This window comes from Phocoena phocoena, chromosome 9, assembly GCF_963924675.1.
Source record: "Phocoena phocoena chromosome 9, mPhoPho1.1, whole genome shotgun sequence".
NCBI lineage: Eukaryota > Metazoa > Chordata > Mammalia > Artiodactyla > Phocoenidae > Phocoena > Phocoena phocoena.
The window spans coordinates 50,402,054-50,421,069 of NC_089227.1; the positions used below are offsets into that span (position 1 = coordinate 50,402,054).

At 39.6% G+C, this 19,016-nt stretch overlaps 1 protein-coding gene across 2 annotated transcripts; it reads left to right on the forward strand.

Annotated features, from left to right (window-relative positions):
* The first annotated feature begins 632 nt into the window (after positions 1-632).
* CYP51A1 (cytochrome P450 family 51 subfamily A member 1) lies at positions 633-18,516 on the forward strand. Of its 2 annotated transcripts, none has more exons than XM_065883639.1 (10): positions 633-644; positions 4,470-4,568; positions 8,186-8,362; positions 9,622-9,748; positions 11,927-12,101; positions 13,019-13,138; positions 13,548-13,743; positions 15,108-15,203; positions 15,763-15,931; positions 18,155-18,516. In XM_065883639.1, exons 1-10 carry the CDS (start codon positions 633-635, stop codon positions 18,331-18,333), a joined length of 1,350 nt encoding a protein of 449 aa, XP_065739711.1. In that variant the 3' UTR covers positions 18,334-18,516. The 2 variants fall into 2 exon arrangements, with proteins under 2 accessions (XP_065739711.1, XP_065739710.1); XM_065883638.1 differs by lacking the exon at positions 633-644 and adding an exon at positions 1,936-2,288.
* The last annotated feature ends 500 nt before the right edge of the window (positions 18,517-19,016 follow it).

The window sequence follows — 19,016 nt, forward strand, 5'->3', positions numbered from 1 at the left end:
TAAAATTCTTAATTTTTATTTGAAAGCTTTAATTTTATCATTGACAACAAATACTGCCAGTGGTTTTCTTTTAAAGGAGAGGCTGACTTCATTTTCAAAGAAAACATCTGTCAAATATCCAAATCTGAAGGATCAAAGTTTGTCACTTGTTCTTTCAAGCAAAAATGCCATTCTGTGAAAAAAGCAGCAAGTTAAAATACGTGTACTCAATGGCTGACCTTTAAAAAAATTAATGCTTACAATTTCATCAAGGACCTTCTTAAGCGAAGCAGGCAATTTTTTTCTACTGCAAGTGCATGGCAGTGAAGAATAATGACTACTAGAGTTTGGTGCCACTTGCCATTGATTTGTGCTAAGGTCCCAGAAGTTTTATTTACTATTGAATTGACACCATCACTGCAAATTCCAGCAGTAAAAAAGCAAATAATGGTATTATTATAAAGGGCTTTGATTTTGCATACACCCCCTGGAGTCCTGGGGATCCCCAGAAGGCCATGAACCACGCTTTGTGAACTGCTATGTATTAGAATAAATGCAGAATATAAAAACGATTAAAAGACACAATCCCTATTCTCAAGTTCATCTTGTAACAGAGGAAACCGACTGGAGACGACTGCAACACAGTTTTAGTGATGGAAGAAATGGCAGCCGTGTGGAGGACAGATCAAAGGCAAGCACGGAAGCAGAGACCAGGTAGCATACTACTGCAGTAATGCAGACAAGCAATGATGAGGGCCTGACCTAGGGCAGTGGCAAGAATGGAGAAACTTTTAAGGTGGTGGAATTACAGGACTCGGTGTCTGATTTGATGTGAGGCACAGCGGAGAAGGGCAGTTTGGTGGACAGTGGTGCCCTTCCTACAGAGGCATTACAGGAGGAGAAGGTTGGCAGCGAGGTGGGCGGAGATTTATGAGTTTAGTTTTGCAATAACTATGACATGAGCATCAGCTCTCTAGGCAGAGGTGTCAGAACAGGCAATTGGCTATTAACTGCTCCTTCCCCGAGGGCCTCACAGTTCTCATTCCCTTTTGTACCCTCAATGCCTAGCAGAGTACCCAGCTCTTAAGGTCGACTGAATAAAGAAATGAATCTGGTCAGGGGCTCGTGATAGTCAGCTAACAGGAGGGTTCAATTTGGCAGTCATTTTATATACACGCTTCTTTGAAACAACGGGAGTGGATGAGATCAGGTTGACTGTAGCAGGAGGACTGAACTCCCGCTTCAAAATCTTTCTGGTCCTAAACGGTCAGAATAAGGGGCGTTCTTGGGAAATGTTGCCTCCAGTAGGTCACGACGGCCTATAACATACAAATTTAGCTTGTAAAACCTGTTTCTGGAGAAGGCAGAACACCCAACAACCAAGACTTGTCACATTTATGTCCGCACTTCAGTACCTGTCAGACTGGTTTTACTTGGGGTGAGATGGGACTGACCTCGGCGTCCCAACCTTCTGTGGGTAGACGGCGTCTTTCGCAATCTCCCTTTTCGCGAATATTTGAAACTCTCTCCGAATGGCCACGACGCGGACCTCGAACAGGTTCAGACGCGGTGCCTTCGCTCGCCCAGGCAGGGGGCGGCGCCCCATCCACCCGCCCCGCTGACGCGGAATAAGCCGAGATCACCTCAGCAGCACGCGGTGCAATCACAGAGAGCGCGCGCCGCCTCCGCCGCTACCCTCGTTCTGAGATCCTTCCGCCCATTGCGGCGCCGTGTCCTGGCGCCTCGCACCCAGGACACACATGCTCCGGTGTCCCGCGATTCTTAGAGGGTGATCTCCTCTTAAGTCCACGTACTCTTCTGTCTCTGTACCACCCGTGCCTTAGGTGCCGCCTTCTTCTTCATGTCCTCTCTCCTGGATTAAGGAGACCTCGGCGTTGTGGAGGTCCTTTTTAAGGGGCGCGGCCAGATCCAGGCCCCGCCCCTTTCTGTGACGCACAGGGTGGTGCGCTAGCGAGCCGGGAGTAGGGGGTGGGGCTGGATTTAGTAGGGGACCTGCGGGCCGGGGCCGCCTACCGTCGCGTGAGCCGGTTCTTCTCCCTCCGTCGATTCGGAGGAGCCGGGGCGACCTCGGCCTCCAGCGTCTTCGGTGAACTGAAGCGTGGGTGGCGGCCGGGATGGTGGTGCTGGGCTTACTGCAAGCGGGCAGGTCGGTGCTGGGGCAGGCTATGGAGCAAGTGACAGGCGGCAACCTCCTATCCATGCTACTCATTGCCTGCGCCTTCATGCTCAGCCTGGTCTACCTGCTACGCCTCGCCGTCGGCCCCCTGGCCCCACTGCCGCCTGGGGCGGTACGTGCACCCCCGGGGGTTCTGGAGGGGGACGATGCGACCAGGGCGACTGAAGGGCTAGCCGGGGTCTGGAACCGCGGTGGTGCTGGGCTGGGCAGTGGCGGCGGGCGCGCTGGGGGCTGGGGATGGGGTGGGGGAGGGTGGCAGCGGCAATGATGCTGGTGGCGCTGGCGGTCGCGACTGCCTTGACCATGCTGGACTTGCTGCTGGGCGCCCCGATGTCTGTCGCGTTTCTGGTGGTGGCCGCGTGTCTGGTCCTGGCTGGGGTCGTGCTTGCCTCGATTGTGGTCGTAGTGCTGGCAGTGTTGGCCAAGGCACTGGTGGCCCTAATGGCCACGGCCGGATCCGGTGGCCGCGGCCCTGGCTGTGGCGCTGAGCGTGCCGTTGGCCGTGCTGGCCGCCGCAGGGGGGTTTCGGGCCTGGTGGGGGCCCTGGTGGTGATGTTTTTGGCAGCTTCGGCCCTGCGGGCCGTCTGGTGGCCGTCATCCTGGTGGCCGTCATCCTGGTGGCTACCCTTGTGTGGTTCAGTGTCCTGTGTCATTACCCCTAATGGCGATTTACATCAGTATGAAAGGAGCTATGTTCAGTTTGGTAGAGTGAGAGTGACTGGAGTGTTGTAGGGACCTTCCTATGATGCTAATAAAATACCAGATCCTCTAACTTAGTGGCTTTACTGACCACTAGCTTCATGCTTCCCTAATACATTTGATGAAGGCATCCTTAGCCAGACAAACCAAGTAGCCTTTAAAACGACCCTTTTACTGACAATGGAATATATAAACTATTGACCAAGTAGTTTTAAAAATTATTTTTGTTTGAACCATAACAGGCATGAGGCAGTTTGGTTTTTTTTCCGGCAGTTTTTTTTTTCCTACATGTGGTATTTTTGAGGAAGTGTTATTTGTCTTTGGAAAGACAAAGGTAACTTTAGCGTTTTAAGATTGTTGCTGCTATTGTCCAAAAGAGTGAGTTTGTAGAGCTCCTTACTATTTGAGACCACGAAAGATATGAGGAGTATTATCCTTTTTTATCGTTCCAAGTTTGATTTCCAGGAGACTTGATGTTGTAATCTGCAGGTCTCATTTTGGGGCATCTGAAGTACCTTTTATAGTGTGTGCAAAAATGTTCCTGCTAAAACTGATCTACTCTCTGTGTAGAATCAACAGATCTAGATCATTTGTTGAGAGAAGCATGAAATGTGTTCTGTTTACTGATCAGTGTAGCTTCTTGAACATTTCCCTTCTTTCCCTCACATTACTTTGTCTTTTTCCCTACCTTCTTTAGTCAAGATTTTGGGACTAAAATTGTGAGTGGTAGTAGAAATAAGTGGTGAAGAAACCATACTTTGACTTTTCTGTTTTTTTCTACTAATGACTAGGATAGTTGCCTAGAACCACTAATAATACTGGGCATATTCTAGAAAGTGTTCAGCATTTATAATTGCAACGCCTTGGTGTTTGTCTAGTCGTTTATCTTATACTAGGTTTTGAGTTTCTGCTCTTTTTTTTTGCGGTACGCGAGCCTCTCACTGCCGTGGGCTCTCCCGCTGCGGAGCACAGGCTCCGGATGCGCAGGCCCAGCGGCCATGGCCCACGGGCCCAACCGCTCCGCGGCATGTGGGATCTTCCCGGACCGGGGCACGAACCCGTGTCCCCTGCATTGGCAGGTGGACTCTCAACCACTGAGCCACCAGGGAAGCCCTCTGCTCTTTTTATTATGGCTATTCTGCTAAGGTATTTGCGGTTTGTTTGTTGTTAAGTTACTTTTGGTGCTTAATCTTTTGGTGCTTAATCTTTTGGTAACTTTTTTTGCTTGTTTGTTTTGTTTTTGTTTTTGTTTTTTTTGTGGTACGCGGGCCTCTCATTGTTGTGGCCTCTCCCGTTGCGGAGCGCAAGCTCCGGACACGCAGGCTCAGTGGCCACGGCTCACGGGCTCAGTGGCCACGGCTCACGGGCCCAGCCTCTCCGCGGCATGTAGGATCCTCCCAAACCGGGGCACGAACCCATGTCCCCTGCATCGGCAGGCGGACTCTCAACCACTGCGCCACCAGGGAAGCCCCTTTGGTAACTTTTTAATATTAAGGACAAGTTTGTTTTTTTTTTTTAGTCACGAAACTAAACTGAATGTTTTGTAATAGGAAATGTAAACTGGAAGGGTTTTTTTTGTTTTGTTTTCTTGTAGAAAAGTCCACCATACATTTTCTCTCCAGTTCCATTCCTTGGACATGCTATAGCATTTGGGAAAAGTCCAGTTGAATTCCTAGAAAATGCATATGAGAAGGTAAGTCTTCCAAATCATTAGAGGAAAAGAAATGAGTGCTTTTCCAATTTTCTTTTAAACGGCAGAACATTAAAAAGACATGTAATCTTACGCTTATTCCCAGTATAGGAAACCGATAAAATTGGAGCTGCTCTGGTTTAAGAGCTGGAGGGGCCTTGGAGACCTTTTTATGTTCTTCCATGTCCTGGGATGATCTCTGAGGAAATCTAGTTCTGGCAACTATGGTTTAAAAACCACTGGCCTCAATTTTGTATTCACTGATCATAGTTAAAATTGATACTAACTGACCCTTCTTTTTCTTAACCATGCGTCTGTGGAATTTTCTAACCTGCTCTACATGTCTTCTGTGACTTCACTTCCACTTGGGTGACCCACACAGCACTGTGGCCCCTCAAATCTTTACCCCTCTCCTCCCCGATGAGCTTTCTCGTGCCATTTTAGCCATTTGCTCCACAGTGCCTCTTTGGACTTGTCACTCTTACCTGTTTTACCTCCACAGTATTAATTTAGACACCCTATTCTCAGAGCACAACTACTTCTCCTGGTTAGCCTCTCCAACTCCTTCCATTATAACCATTCTTTGACCTCATTAGATGGTCCAGTCCACTGTTCCACTTACTTTGTCCTGCTCCATCAGCCTTCTTTATGTTCCTTCTTTTTACACATTGGGACCATGGTCTATCATTTCAGTTACACTCTCGCCAGTACCTTAAATTTCCTTGCCCCTGGCTGTTGGTTGTGCTTTACCTGGTAAAAATCCAACCTTGGAGGGAGCCTAATAGTCATTTTTCCTTCCTTGTACCAGATTAGGTCCTTCTAATTTCGTGATTGCCTACCTTGAATGAACTTTGAACACTGCTCAACAGTCCTATTATCTTTCTGTGGTTGGCTTACTTTCCCACTCAGCACAATGACTATTCAAACCTTCACTTTTTGAAACTTCTAAATCTTCCTACCTCTCTCTATTAAAGCAGATGACTTTGTCTCCTTTGTAAAGAGAGATTGAAAACCAGTGGGAATTCCTTCACGTTCCCAATTTCAAACATACAAATCTACTTATAGCAATACATATATAAAATAGTATTCTCTTTTCTTCCTATTACATTAATAATTCTGAAACACTTAACTTTGTGCAGTACTTAGTGCTTTATATATATTATCTTACTGAAGCTCCACAAAAATACTTTCAGGTATATCCATTTTATAGATGACAAAACTGAGAAACCGGTTATTTAATTTGTTCTTGGGCTCCCTGCTAGCTAGTGACCAAGCCAGGATTAATACGTGGTCTGATATCCAAGTCTGTGCTTTTAATGATGATGTTGATACTACTAATAATAATAGAAACCACTTACATTATATTTATGATGGCCAATGCACTGTTTTCTTTTATGTATATATAATATATGATGACGATATATATATATATCATGGTATATATATCAAAAAATATATATGTATATACTTAATCTTGACAACAGTTCTGTGAAGTAGGCATTATTATTATTATTCCCATTTTATAGGTGAGGGAAACTGAAGCACAGCAATGTTAATTTCTCTGACTGTAGGACCAAGGTCACAGCTAATATGTGGAGGAGCTGGGATTTGAACCTAGGCAATCTGGCTCCAGAATCTTGTGCTCTAGCCCACTATATGCTGTCACCTTGATTTCATTACACTATTTTGCCTTCTATGGGAGATTAAACTCTCCATCCCTCTTTTGTCACAGGAACCTTCTGCTATTGTTCCTTCTCTCTATAGTTGACTTCTCTCTCAACTAGATCTTTCCCATTTTCTCTGGAAAGTTCTCAAAGGTCACCCATCTAAAAAGACCAAAGCTTCTCTTGGCCACTCAGTCTCCTCTCATGTCCCTCCCTCTGCAGCGAGTTGTCTGTACTTAGTCCCTATTTCCACACGTCTTATTTACTTACTTTTTAGTCCACTCTAGTCTGTCTTTTAGCCCCTTCACTAATGAGCTCCATGTCCTAATCCAGTGAACTTGATTTCTCAGCTCTATTTGTCAGTGATGACCACTGCCTCCTTAAATGTGGCTTCTCTCATTTTTTCTTCTACTTCTGTGACTACTTCTTCTCTAACTCATTTGTGGGCTCACGCCTGGCCATTTACTCTTGGGGTTCACTGAGATTTGGTCCTTGGCCTTTATTCTTTCCTAGATGATCTTGTCTCTACCTGCAGCTTCAGTTATTAGCCAGATATAGATAACACCCAAATTAATGTCTCTGGTTCAGGTCTCTTCTCTGATCTTCAGACCTGGATATCCACCTCCCACATGATTCTTTCTTAGTTGACCAAAGGCACCTGAAATCCAACATTTTTAAAGTCTGACCCTTGATTTTTCTCTCTCCAATCCTGGTTGTCCTATTTGCTTCTCTCACCATTGTTCTCCCAGTTTTGCAATGTGCCAGAGGCCTAGGAGTCATTCTTGATACTTCTCCATCCATCAATCCATTGCCAAGTCAGCAGGTTCTCTCTTCAAAATACTTCTGTATCCATCTGCTTCTGATCTCCACTGCTCCTCCATTACCTTGTCCCAAGTATTCATCATCAGGTTCCTGTAACAGGCTCACTGGTCCTCTGGCTTTCCTTTAGCTCCTGTCCCTCTCCTCTCCATACAGGAGCCAGAGGGATCTTTCTTTTAAAATATGCACAGATTAGTCTCTTTCCCATGCAGTTTAAAATCTTCCATCACATTTCATTGCTTGCAAGGATAAAACTTCCCGAATATGGCTTACAAGGCTCTGTATGGTCTCAGCCCTACCAGACTCTGCCCTCATCTCATCCTTTCCCTCTCTTTCTCTCACCTTTAGGACCTTTGTGCATGCTCAGCCATCAGGCTAACTGCTACCATCCTTCAGGTCTCAGTTCAGGTGTCTTTTTCTCTTTGTAGTCTCCCTTTGATCATTCTCTCATCTCAGAGTTGCTTTCTGTTGTGTAGTACTTCTCACATTTGCAGTTTTACATTTGTTAATGTGATTATTTGATCAAGTTGTATCTTTTTCAATAGACTAGGTTTCATGAGTCACAGACAGTATTTTTGTTCATGATTGTATCCCCAGTGCCTACAGTCTGCAATAGTAATCAGAAAACTGCAAAGTATTTAACACAACTTGATTAACAAAAAATTAAAAATGAAATCATTCTGTGTTGGTGAGATAGTGGTAACATTGATAACTAAATAAACCTCTGGTGTCTTCATATAGCAAGTGCTGTAGGAAAGGTCATATCCTTTGGCTACTCCTGTAAATTTATCTTTAACCAAAGGGGAAAAAATCTATATTCTCAGAGATATTCATTATATAATTATCTATAATAAGTAAAAAATGGACACATCAACCATAGTGAAAGAACAGTTAACATATGATGTCTGTGAAAGATAGAAAATATTTTCAACATAAATAGTGAAAAAAGCAGAGTAGAAAGTTTTATTTATATTTTATTTGCAACTGAATGAATATAATTTGGACAAAGACTGGGGGAAGAATTGTATTAAGGTTTATGAATGTTTTAATTTTCAGCAATGTATTATTTTGTTATTTAAGATGAGTGTCTTAGCACTGCGGATTTTTTGGTAACTATGGGTACTTTTCTCACTTTAGTATGGACCTGTATTTAGTTTTACCATGGTGGGCAAGACATTTACCTACCTTCTGGGGAGTGATGCTGCTGCACTGCTTTTTAATAGTAAAAATGAAGACTTGAATGCAGAAGATGTCTACAGTCGTCTGACAACACCTGTGTTTGGGAAGGGAGTTGCCTATGATGTGCCTAATCCGGTAGGTGACACTGTTATCTTGAAGAACGACAAATCTATACTATAATATTTATAGCTAGTAGTATAAATTATATATCTCAAGTATAGAAGCAATTTATTCTTTGACTCAAAAATCTGAAGACTCATGAGACAGTTAAAAGAAGGAAAACCATGGGTAGCTGACAAAGAATGGGTATTTTGTCTTATAGTTGCTGGCATGGACTAAGCAATTTTAAAGGGCTTCCTGTACAAAGAAATAGAATCAATGAGAACTTAGCGTATTAGGATTTGATTTGAGCGAGTAAGAAGAAAAATCCCATTATTTCATCAGGAGGGCCTCCTACCTTCCTACTCCCACCTGAAATTTTAGCATAAGAGCTCTTTTGAGCTAGAGATTGTTGGCTTTAGAAGTTTGTGTGATTTCTTTCCTCCCCCAAAGTCAAATATTAGAGTGCTGCAATTTGATGTAAAATGCAAATCAGATAATTAGCCCAATTACTAGGTGTGGGCTCTGGCTGTGAACGTACCACGCATTACCACGCATTACCCGATACCCTAGTATAGCAGGTAAGAATTGACATTGAGTGTTGCTTCTGGGGATTGAGGAGGTGTGGGCGAATGAATAGCTGTCTTCAAGACCAAAAGCAAGAGCCTTGGGCAATCCCTCTGGTTGGATATATCTATTGATTTTCCACACAGCTTAAAATAGAACTTAAATAGAACTTAAAATAGTTCTTAAAATAGAACTGCCCCAAAGGGCTAAAAACATTCTTTGTCTTAGTGTGAATTTATTCCGACTGTATTACATTCTAATTAAACTTTTGGAAGATAGCATAAGTGAGGAATGGTATTTGTTTGGGAATAGATGGGAGAATATGTGAAGGAGGATAAAAATATTAGCAAAGCGTAATGGACTTTTGGGAGATTGTGTTGGCATCTGGGTTGGGTTGGAAGACTAGAATATAACAGAACAGGACTAGTGAGCCATGGAGTCAGGAGTGGGGAAAGCGTGTATCTATAGAAAGGAAGGCAGGAAGTGGGATTCCTAATTTATCATTTGTCTGAGGCCTCCGTAGCAAGTGTCTTCTACGTGTTACTTCAGATATATGCATAGATGCTTTAAATTTCCCATATCTGGTGTGTAGTTAAGAAAATTATTTTTATTTTCAATTTTTCAGAAGATTGTTTTCTTTGAGTGTTAAAGAGCTATAATAACCCAAATGAATCTTATGATAAAACAAAATTGTGTTTTAATTCTTATATACCCCTAATATTTTGAAGGTTTTCTTGGAGCAGAAGAAAATGTTAAAAAGTGGTCTTAACATAGCCCACTTTAGACAGCATGTTTCTATAATTGAAAAAGAAACGAAGGAGTACTTTCAGAGTTGGGGAGAAAGTGGAGAAAAAAGTAAGCAAAATGTTTTGGTTTTGCATTTGTCCTAATATGGCTACTTTTCTGTGACTAGAAATCTTAAGAGTGCGTGTGGGGCTTCCCTGGTGGACTCACAGTGGTTGAGAGTCCGCCTGCCGATGCAGGGGACGCGGGTTCGTGCCCCGGCCCGGGAAGATCCCACATGCTGCGGAGCGGCTGGGCCCGTGAGCCGTGGCCACTGAGCCTGCGGGTCTGGAGCCTGTGCTCCGCAACGGGAGAGGTCACAACAGTGAGAGGCCCGCTTACCGCAAAAAAAAAAAAAAAGAGTGAAGAGTGTGTGTGTGTGTGTGTGTGTGTAGAAAGCAAACTACACCATATGTAAAACCACCTTAGATTTAATGAAATGAACATGTTATGATTACCGTGGAGTTAAAAGACCCGAGAGGAAGTGATTACACTAAGTCCCCTACATATGAACCTTCAAGTTGCGAACTTTCAAAGATGCGATTGTGCGCCGTATGCCAGCTGCTGTACTGTACTAGTGTACTTTTCAAGGTACTGTCCTGTAAGATTAAAAGTGTTTTCTTTATTTTTTGTTTGTTTTTTATGTATTATTTGTGTGAAAAGTATTATAAACCTATTACAGTACAGTACAACATAGTGGATTGTGTTAGTTGGGTACCTAGGCTAATTTTGTTGGACTTACGGACAAATTGGACTAACGAATACACCCTTGGAACAGAAGTTGTTCATATGTAGGGGACTTACTGTATTGCTGCTCATTTAGCAAAACCTTAAAATGGGTTAATTAATGTGTGTATTATTTAGCTCATTTATGTGAATAATATAAAAATGATTCATAATTGAATTTTGAAATAAACTGAATGTAAAACTTACATTCAATAAATAAAAAATAAAATAATAAATAAATAAATAAAATAAATAAAAAAATTTGAACTCCCAATGGGCAAGTAGAAGTCTAAATGACTTAATTATATATGTATTATGTTATTTTTCTCCTATTGTATGGGAATGATTTATTCCAAGAAAAAAGTAAATTTAAATACATAAGCTTACTGTACCACCAAAAGTGTGATTTTAGCTGTTCCCAATAGAAATCTTTAAAAAATGTATGCTTTCTCGCATTATATAGGGAGTATATTGAATGTAACTTAAAATTCTTTGGATTCTGTGAATCCAGTTTTTATATTGGACTGCAGTAATTGTTGCCTTCAGAGACAATTGTCATACTCATAGCAGGAAGCAACATCTGCCTACAGGGCAGTAAGACCTCTGTGTAGGTCACCACATTCTGGGTCTGGTCTTCAGCTTCTATAAAAGGTCCAGAACCTGGTTTTATTTAATATACCTAAAGTTCATGGGACATATTTCCTATTCTACAAGAAGCTGATGCATGAACTAGAACTCCAAGTGAATAAATACAAGTGAGATATAATTATGGTACCAAGAACCCCAGAATATTTGCTAAACTTCTCTTTTTTGGCAATCTAATTAGAAAGCCAAATAATAACTGGAAGTTCGTTTGGTGAACATGGAATTAAAGAACAGGATATTGATTGGGTAATTGTTAGGACTTTTAAAGTGTCACCCAGATGTGCTTGCCTGATGCATCTGTCTCTAATGTTTGGATATACAAGTTGGTGGTTACAGTTTTCTTTTATGTATGGTCAAGACCAGTTTTTTTCTGACCTTTGAGTTTCTCACTTTTCAGTTTTTTTCCCACTTTTGACCTGGGGAATAATCCATTCTTCAGCCTTTGGACTGCTATTCCTTGGAAAGCACCTTATTATTGTCCCTATATGCACTGAATAACCTTTTTACTGCCTTTATTATACTGTGATCTAGAACTCAGATAACCACATTCATTTTTTTTTTAACCACATTCATTTTTATCTTCATTTTATCTTTTCAAGATTAAGGGCTCATGAGTATGAGTGAGGTTTTAGGTACCTTTGTGGCATCTATTTTGGCTGTCCAGAGAGCTGGGGTGCCTCCCATCATTTGGTTTCTTGCCTCTCTTTGTTGTAGCCACATATTTATAGGCTTTTTTTGATGGTATGAATAGGATCTTGTTGGTTCCTGAGTTAAGTTTTTATTCTCATTTCCTTCACAGTACTTTTGTATCTCTAAGAAAACAGAACATTGTAAAAGAATTTTTGGCAAAAGTAATGGGAATGATCTTTTCCCCTCTAGATTTGTTTGAAGCTCTTTCTGAGCTCATAATTTTAACAGCTAGCCATTGTTTACATGGAAAGGAAATCAGAAGTCAACTCAATGAGAAGGTGGCACAACTGTATGCAGATTTGGATGGAGGTTTTAGCCACGCAGCCTGGCTCTTGCCAGGCTGGCTCCCTTTGCCTAGTTTCAGGTATGGATAAAGAAACAATACTTGGTCATTTCACTTTGTTTAATTACTGTAGTGTTGGTTGGCTTTGTATGGACAAAGATAAAAATTAAATATAAAACAAACAAATTGGGGGAGATTATAAGCCTCCATTCTTCTGTAAGCATTCGATTTTTCTTTACACAGTGAGCTTATTTAAGGTAAGTTTCAGTTAATTAGAAAGGTAACTTGTTGTCTATCTGTTCCGATATTTTAAAACCTACTTATCTCACATATTCCTTGTACTCAGGAGGGTTTCTCAACTCTACCTAAAAGTGATACAGCCCTTCTAAGCACTTGTTTGAAAGTATTTGACTAATTTGTAGTATATTGTGAAGTTTGTTTTGAAGTATTAGTACCTTTCTTTAATTTTCTGTCTCCTTGACAGCTCTACTGTTATCTCCTTAAGAGCAAGGATCGTCTGTGATACAGAGAAACATTGCTCATAGGACTTGACAAGTAGCTTAGTGTCTTGCATATTAGTAGTCTCTCTGTGCCTTTGTTGATTCATTTCTGTTCAGGTGAAAAATGGGGATTTATTCTAATGCTAAATCCTGCAGAAGAAACAGAGTGACTCTGTCTGCTTCAAGAATTAATTTGGTTAAAATTGGAATTTCATGTTAATGTAAAAGAGTATTCTGCTTTATCTTAAACTGGAAAATGGTTATAACGGAATAATCATTTGAGTCTTATTTTAGACTTTTAGTTAGAACACAGGTAGTGTGTAAAGAATCAGGGATATGTATGTTAAAACACATTTCCTGCCCTTAAGGACCTTAGAAATCCCTAACAATTTAAGATTTTCATGGCTTCTTTTTTTTCTCTTGGTTCTGAGTTTTGTCAGTTTGATACCTGAAAGTATTACCTTATTTTTTAAAGTCATTTTCATGTTTGAATTACAGACGCAGGGACAGAGCTCATCGAGAGATCAAGAATATTTTCTATAAGGCAATCCAGAAACGCAGAGAATCAGGAGAAAAAATTGATGACATTCTCCAAACTTTACTAGATTCTACTTACAAGTAAGAGCTCTTCAGATCACATATTAAACTGAAGCAGGAAATTTTTTACACATTAAAACATAGTTAAATAATATGTACATTTAAAAAGTAATAATGCTGGCAAAATTAGTAGCTATGACCTTTGAACTTTTTAAATGGATGAAACATAAATTACTGGGATCCTGTGCCTTACTGGAATCCCAGTACTGTGCATGGTGAAAAGTTTGCTAGTAAACCTCAATGAAGTCTTTTGTAACCAGTATCATATTTTCTATTGGTCTCTTTTCCCTAAAGGAAAAAAAAAAAAAAATCTGACTTGTGATGGGCAAATGCAAGAGAAAAATTAATTCGTTTTGACCCTTTATATAAAGGTTGAGACATGAAATGTGTCTGCCAAATGTTAAATTTGTGTATGTGGTCCATTCTTTAGGGATGGGCATCCTTTGACAGATGATGAAGTAGCAGGCATGCTTATTGGATTGCTCTTGGCGGGGCAGCATACATCCTCAACTACCAGCGCCTGGATGGGTTTCTTTTTGGCCAGAGACAAAACACTTCAAGAAAAATGTTACTTAGAACAGAAAACAGTCTGTGGAGAGAATCTGCCTCCCTTAACTTATGACCAGGTTTGTTGGATTTTCAGTTTCATTGCTGCCTATGACACTGAGTATGTGTGGCTAATTTTTAAAGGGGACAATTTGGGATTTTCTATATACTATAGATTAAATTGATTAGATTCTTTATTTTTAGAAAATTCACCATAGCCTTCCCTGAAATGTCCTAATGCTGGATCCAGTTTCCTAGTATTCTTTTGAGGATTTTTGCATCTATATTCATAAAGGATAGTGGTCTGTAGTTTTATTGTTATGACTTTGACAGGTTTTGGTATCAAGAGTATTACTGGTCTCAGAGAATGCGTTTGGAAGCATTTTCTCCTCTTTTACTTTTTGGAAGACTTTGTGAAGGATTGGTGTTATTTCTTTCTTACGTGCCTGGTAGAATTCACCAGTGAAGCCATCTATGTCTGTGCTTTCTTTGTGGGAAGGTTTTTGATTACCAATTCAATGTCTTCACTTGTTACAGGTCTATTCATATGTTCTGTTTCTTTTTAAGTCAGTTTTGGCAGTTTGTGTCTTTCTAGGAATTTGTCTATTTCATCTAGGTTGCCTAATTTGTTAGCATACAATTGTTAAAGTATTCTCTTAGCATCCTTTTTATTTCTATTAGGTCAATAGTGATGTCTCTTCTTTCATTCCTGATTTTAGTAACTTTTAAAGTGATAGCTTAATTGATACATAATTCAGATAGTATAAAATCTACCCATTTAAAGTATACAATTCACTGGTTTTTAAAATATATTCAGAATTGTGAAACCATCATCACAATTTCATTTTAGAGTATTTACATCACTTCCAAAAGAGAGCCGGCACCCATTAGCAGTCATGCTTCATTTCCCCTGCCCCTGGCAGCCACTAATCTACTTTTTGTCTCTATGGATTTGCCTGTTCTGGACATTTCATATGAATGGAATCATACAATATGTGGTCTTTTGTGACTGGCTTCTTTCACTTAGCATGTTTTCAAGGTTAATCCATGTTGTAGCATGTATCAGTACTTCAATCTGTTTTATTGCCAAGTAATATTCCATCGTATGGCTGTCCCACATTTATTTATCTCTTCATCAGTTGATCGACATTTGGGTTGTTTCCACCCTCTGGCTACTGTGAATAACACTGCTCTAAACATTTGTGTATAGGTTTCGAAAAAGCTGACATTGATAATTTTTGCTAATGTTTTCATTTTTTAGATGAGTGAATTTTTGAAGGTCCTTACCATGCCATTCTTCGGAGTGATCTGTTATCTTGCCTTCTTTTTCTTTACTGACCATGGACAAAAATAAGACAAGATATTCCCAGTTACCCTGAACTTGTTTGTCCTGTTGAAGTATGTTAAGTATTTGTAAAACTCGGGAAATTTTTTCTCTGTTTAGCTCAAGGACCTAAATTTTCTTGATCGCTGCATAAAAGAAACATTAAGACTTCGACCTCCTATAATGACCATGATGAGAATGGCCAAAACTCCTCAGGTGAGTCTCCTGGCTAGATCTTTTCCTCTGTACCCCCAGTTGTTATTTATCAAGAAGAAATATCATAATATCAAAGAGAATTTTTTAAATTAAAAAAGAATAATCACTTCTACATAATTTTCAGTTTTACATATTTTAAATATTTTTACATAATTGCAGACAGTATACATGCTCATCTGTTCTCCCTACATTTTAATTTAACAATTAGGGTTTTTTAAAATGGAAGTATATTTTTTTCTTGGTTTTTAAAATAACGTATGTGTTGTAAAAAATTGTAACAGTGTGGAAGTGTGTAAATTGGATTGTGAAAGGTTCCTTGAAATCCCACCCCTACCCCCAAGGCATTATCACTTTTTAAAATTTGTGTATATACTTCCAGCCCTATGTGTGTTATTTGGAAATCATCTTGAGTTAAAATAATTTTTAACTGGCCTATCATGTAGCCAGTTTAAAAATATATGTATATTTCATGTATATTAATGCTTTGTTACACAATGGTCTGATTATTTGTTAGAATATTTTTAAATTATCTAGTGAAATGTGTTGCTTTCATTTGTAGACTGTGGCAGGGTATACCATTCCTCCAGGACATCAGGTGTGTGTTTCTCCCACTGTCAATCAAAGACTTAAAGACTCATGGGTAGAACGTCTGGACTTTAATCCTGATCGCTACTTACAGGACAATCCAGCATCAGGAGAGAAGTTTGCTTATGTGCCATTTGGAGCTGGTAAGATGATTACATTTGACACTTGAAATGTCTGTTCTGATAACATATTTGTGCCTGTCAGAATAATCCATGTGAAGTTTATTTACAAATATCTTTCCCTTTCCTCATAGGGACATTCCTGCAAACATCTGTAGGAGTGTAATCTTTGCAGGTTGGAAAAAATATTTCATTTGTACTAAAGGAAATAGTTCTGTGAATCCTTACAATGTTCTATTACCTTCTAACCTATCTAGTTTTATCAGTTCTAATCTTTATAGTCCACCCTGTTTTCCCTTATCATAGTATTTAAAGCTCCTTGTGAATTCTGTTTTAAAGAACCATTGGAGTTAGCACACCATTTGGGCAATTATTTCAGGCTAAATATGATGAGACAATCAGCATTTCAGAAAAGAGCAATGGCATGGACGCTTTTCTGGATTGTTAAGTGAACTTTTTGGTTCTCTGCCTATATATCCTGATGATAAGATGGTCTTTAAATTTGGGCAGGTTGTGCATAGGTATGCAAACCTCTGCATTTCAGTTAAGATCCTAAAATGACACAGGCAGACTCTCGTTCCTCCAATAATTTCTCCATTCACTGGTACTTTGTACAGATTAAACTATATTCTATGAATTATTTGTTTTTCCAAAGAGATCATTTAAGTGACATGACATTTTTGTCATTGGTCACACCTTTTCCATACATAAACGAAAGTATAAAGTCCTTTGGGAACTTCAGATCTTAATAACTATTTAGTAAAGAAATTCAATAATGGTATATGATATAAATATCAATAAAAGAGTCATAGATTGTTCAAGTAGTTGGAAGGGGCATTAGTTCTCCAGCTCAAATTCTGCCCCATTTCTAAACTGACAATTATCTGTCTTTTATCTGGGGTTAGTGCACTCCCCATTGGTTAACAGCTTAGTCCCACAAGACTGTCCCTCACCACTTTAGATGCCAATTACAAGTCCAGGTTGGCACCTGTTTTTCTGACCAACTGGCTATAAATTCGAGGTTCTCTAGATCCCCTCCTTGGGGTTCCATAATTTGTTAGAATGGCTCACAGAACTTAGAAAACTTTATTTACTAGACTATTGGTTTACTATAAAAGTATATAACTCAGGAATAGCGTGATTGAAGAGAAGCATAGAGCAAAGTAGAAGGAAGGGGTACACAGCTGCCAAGCCCTCTGTGGGTATGCCACCCTCCCAGCACCTCCACATGTTTACTATCCTCGAAGCTCTCTGAACACTGTCCCCTGTCCTGTCCCTTCCCTGTACTTCTGTAGGGATTTTGTGGAGGCTTCATTACATAGGCACGATTGATTAAATCGCTGGTCATTGGTGATTAACTCAACCTCCAGACCCTCTCTCTCCTGGAAGCTGGGGGGTATTGCTGAAAGTTCCAACCCTCTAATCACGTGGTTGGTTCCCCTGGCAGTCATCTCATTAGCAAACTCAAATGTGGTTGAAAGGGGCTTGTTACGAATAACAAAAGGCTCTTTTCCTCTTTGACCGTTATTGCTCTTTTCACTTAAGAAATTCCACAGGTTTGAGGAGCTCTGTGCCAAGATGGAAGACTAAATACGTATTTCTTATTGCAATCCACATTATCACAGTTGCCATACCTTAGTATTAAAGTCAGATTTGAAGTCAGTTTTAAGTCCTGCAACTTGGTTCGTCTTGTTAAGGATCGCTTTGGATATCTTAGTCCTTTGCATTGCTGTACGCATTTTATAATCAGCTTGTCAGTTTTTACACGTATATGACCTTTTAAATTTTGATGTGTTGCTATTTTTGGTTTATTAAATTTCTTTTTCTTCCATTATCATTTGTAATGACATTTAAAGTTTTGATTGGAAGGTTCATATTAGCTTTTGACTATGGCTCTCTTGGGACAGAAGTTAAGAATATTCTAGTATATTTCCAAACTAGATTATCATCGTATGTTTCAAACCTTACTTATTTTTCACCTAGATAGATGTTAGGTTTCAAATAAACAATTGGAAAAATGATTGTATAATTACCCATGTGCTGTTTCCCCTAATAACATACATTAAAAATCTCTTGGGATTTTTATTAGTTATTTACATTCTTTTGAAAAGAATATGTCATCTTTTTACTATATATCTGTATATCTGCTATTCACCTTAACTGTAGATAAACAAATTTTATCATTCCAGGCTCAAAGACATGAGAAAGAATTTCAGCCGACTGTTACGGAAATGTTTTCTCTTACAGGGCGTCATCGTTGTATTGGGGAGAATTTTGCTTATGTTCAAATCAAGACAATTTGGTCCACTATGCTTCGTTTATATGAATTTGATCTCATTGATGGATATTTTCCCACGGTAAATTATACAACAATGATTCACACCCCTGAAAACCCAGTTATCCGATACAAACGAAGATCAAAATGAAGAAGGCAGCAAGGAACTAAAATGTGAAACATCACTGTAAACTGCAAAAGCATTGGAGAATGAAGTTTATGAAACAACTCCCAGTGTACTTTTTTTTGAGTGTGTAATTTTAAAAGACAGCCAACTTAACTTACGGTTTTTATATTTTAACTGAATGGTTCCATCAAAGTCAATGGCATTTCAGAAGTTTCCCAATAGTCTTATGATGGATAAAGGAAAACTATAAGTTTCTCTATAGTTGGTTTCCTTTCCTTTAAGGAAATCAGGCTCATTAGTTTGGGGGGGATCTTTGGTAATTGGCAGATTCTAAGTAACACAATTTCCAGGTATTAATTTTAAGAGCATACATAGCTCTTGGCAAGTAAGTTCAGAGTGTTCAACTCTTGTGCTAGATCTGCAAGTATAAAAGCCCAGTGAAATACTTGGAAGCCTTAGATTTGTTGGGCAATGTATGTATGTATGTATGTGTAAGGATGGGTGGGTAGGGAATAAACTCCCCTTTAAAGCCTTGGATAAAAGAGAATCCTATTGTTTTGGTATGATGATATTTAGCAATGATGGAGCTATATTGTAGGAAAATATATTTGAAATAACTGGAAGCACTGTCTGTAGGAAATTGAGATCTATGACAATGACTAATTGTTTTTCCTAAAAAATAATTAATATGAAAGACTGCTTGTGTA

Coding starts and splice junctions, on each gene's coding strand:
- CYP51A1 (XM_065883638.1), top strand. CDS start 2,115: ATGGTGGTGCTGGGCTTACTGCAAGCGGGCAGGTCGGTGCTGGGGCAG. Junction 12,102..13,018: donor CTCCCTTTGCCTAGTTTCAG/GTATGGATAAAG, acceptor TTTGAATTACAG/ACGCAGGGACAGAGCTCATC. Junction 13,744..15,107: donor CTCCCTTAACTTATGACCAG/GTTTGTTGGATT, acceptor TTCTCTGTTTAG/CTCAAGGACCTAAATTTTCT.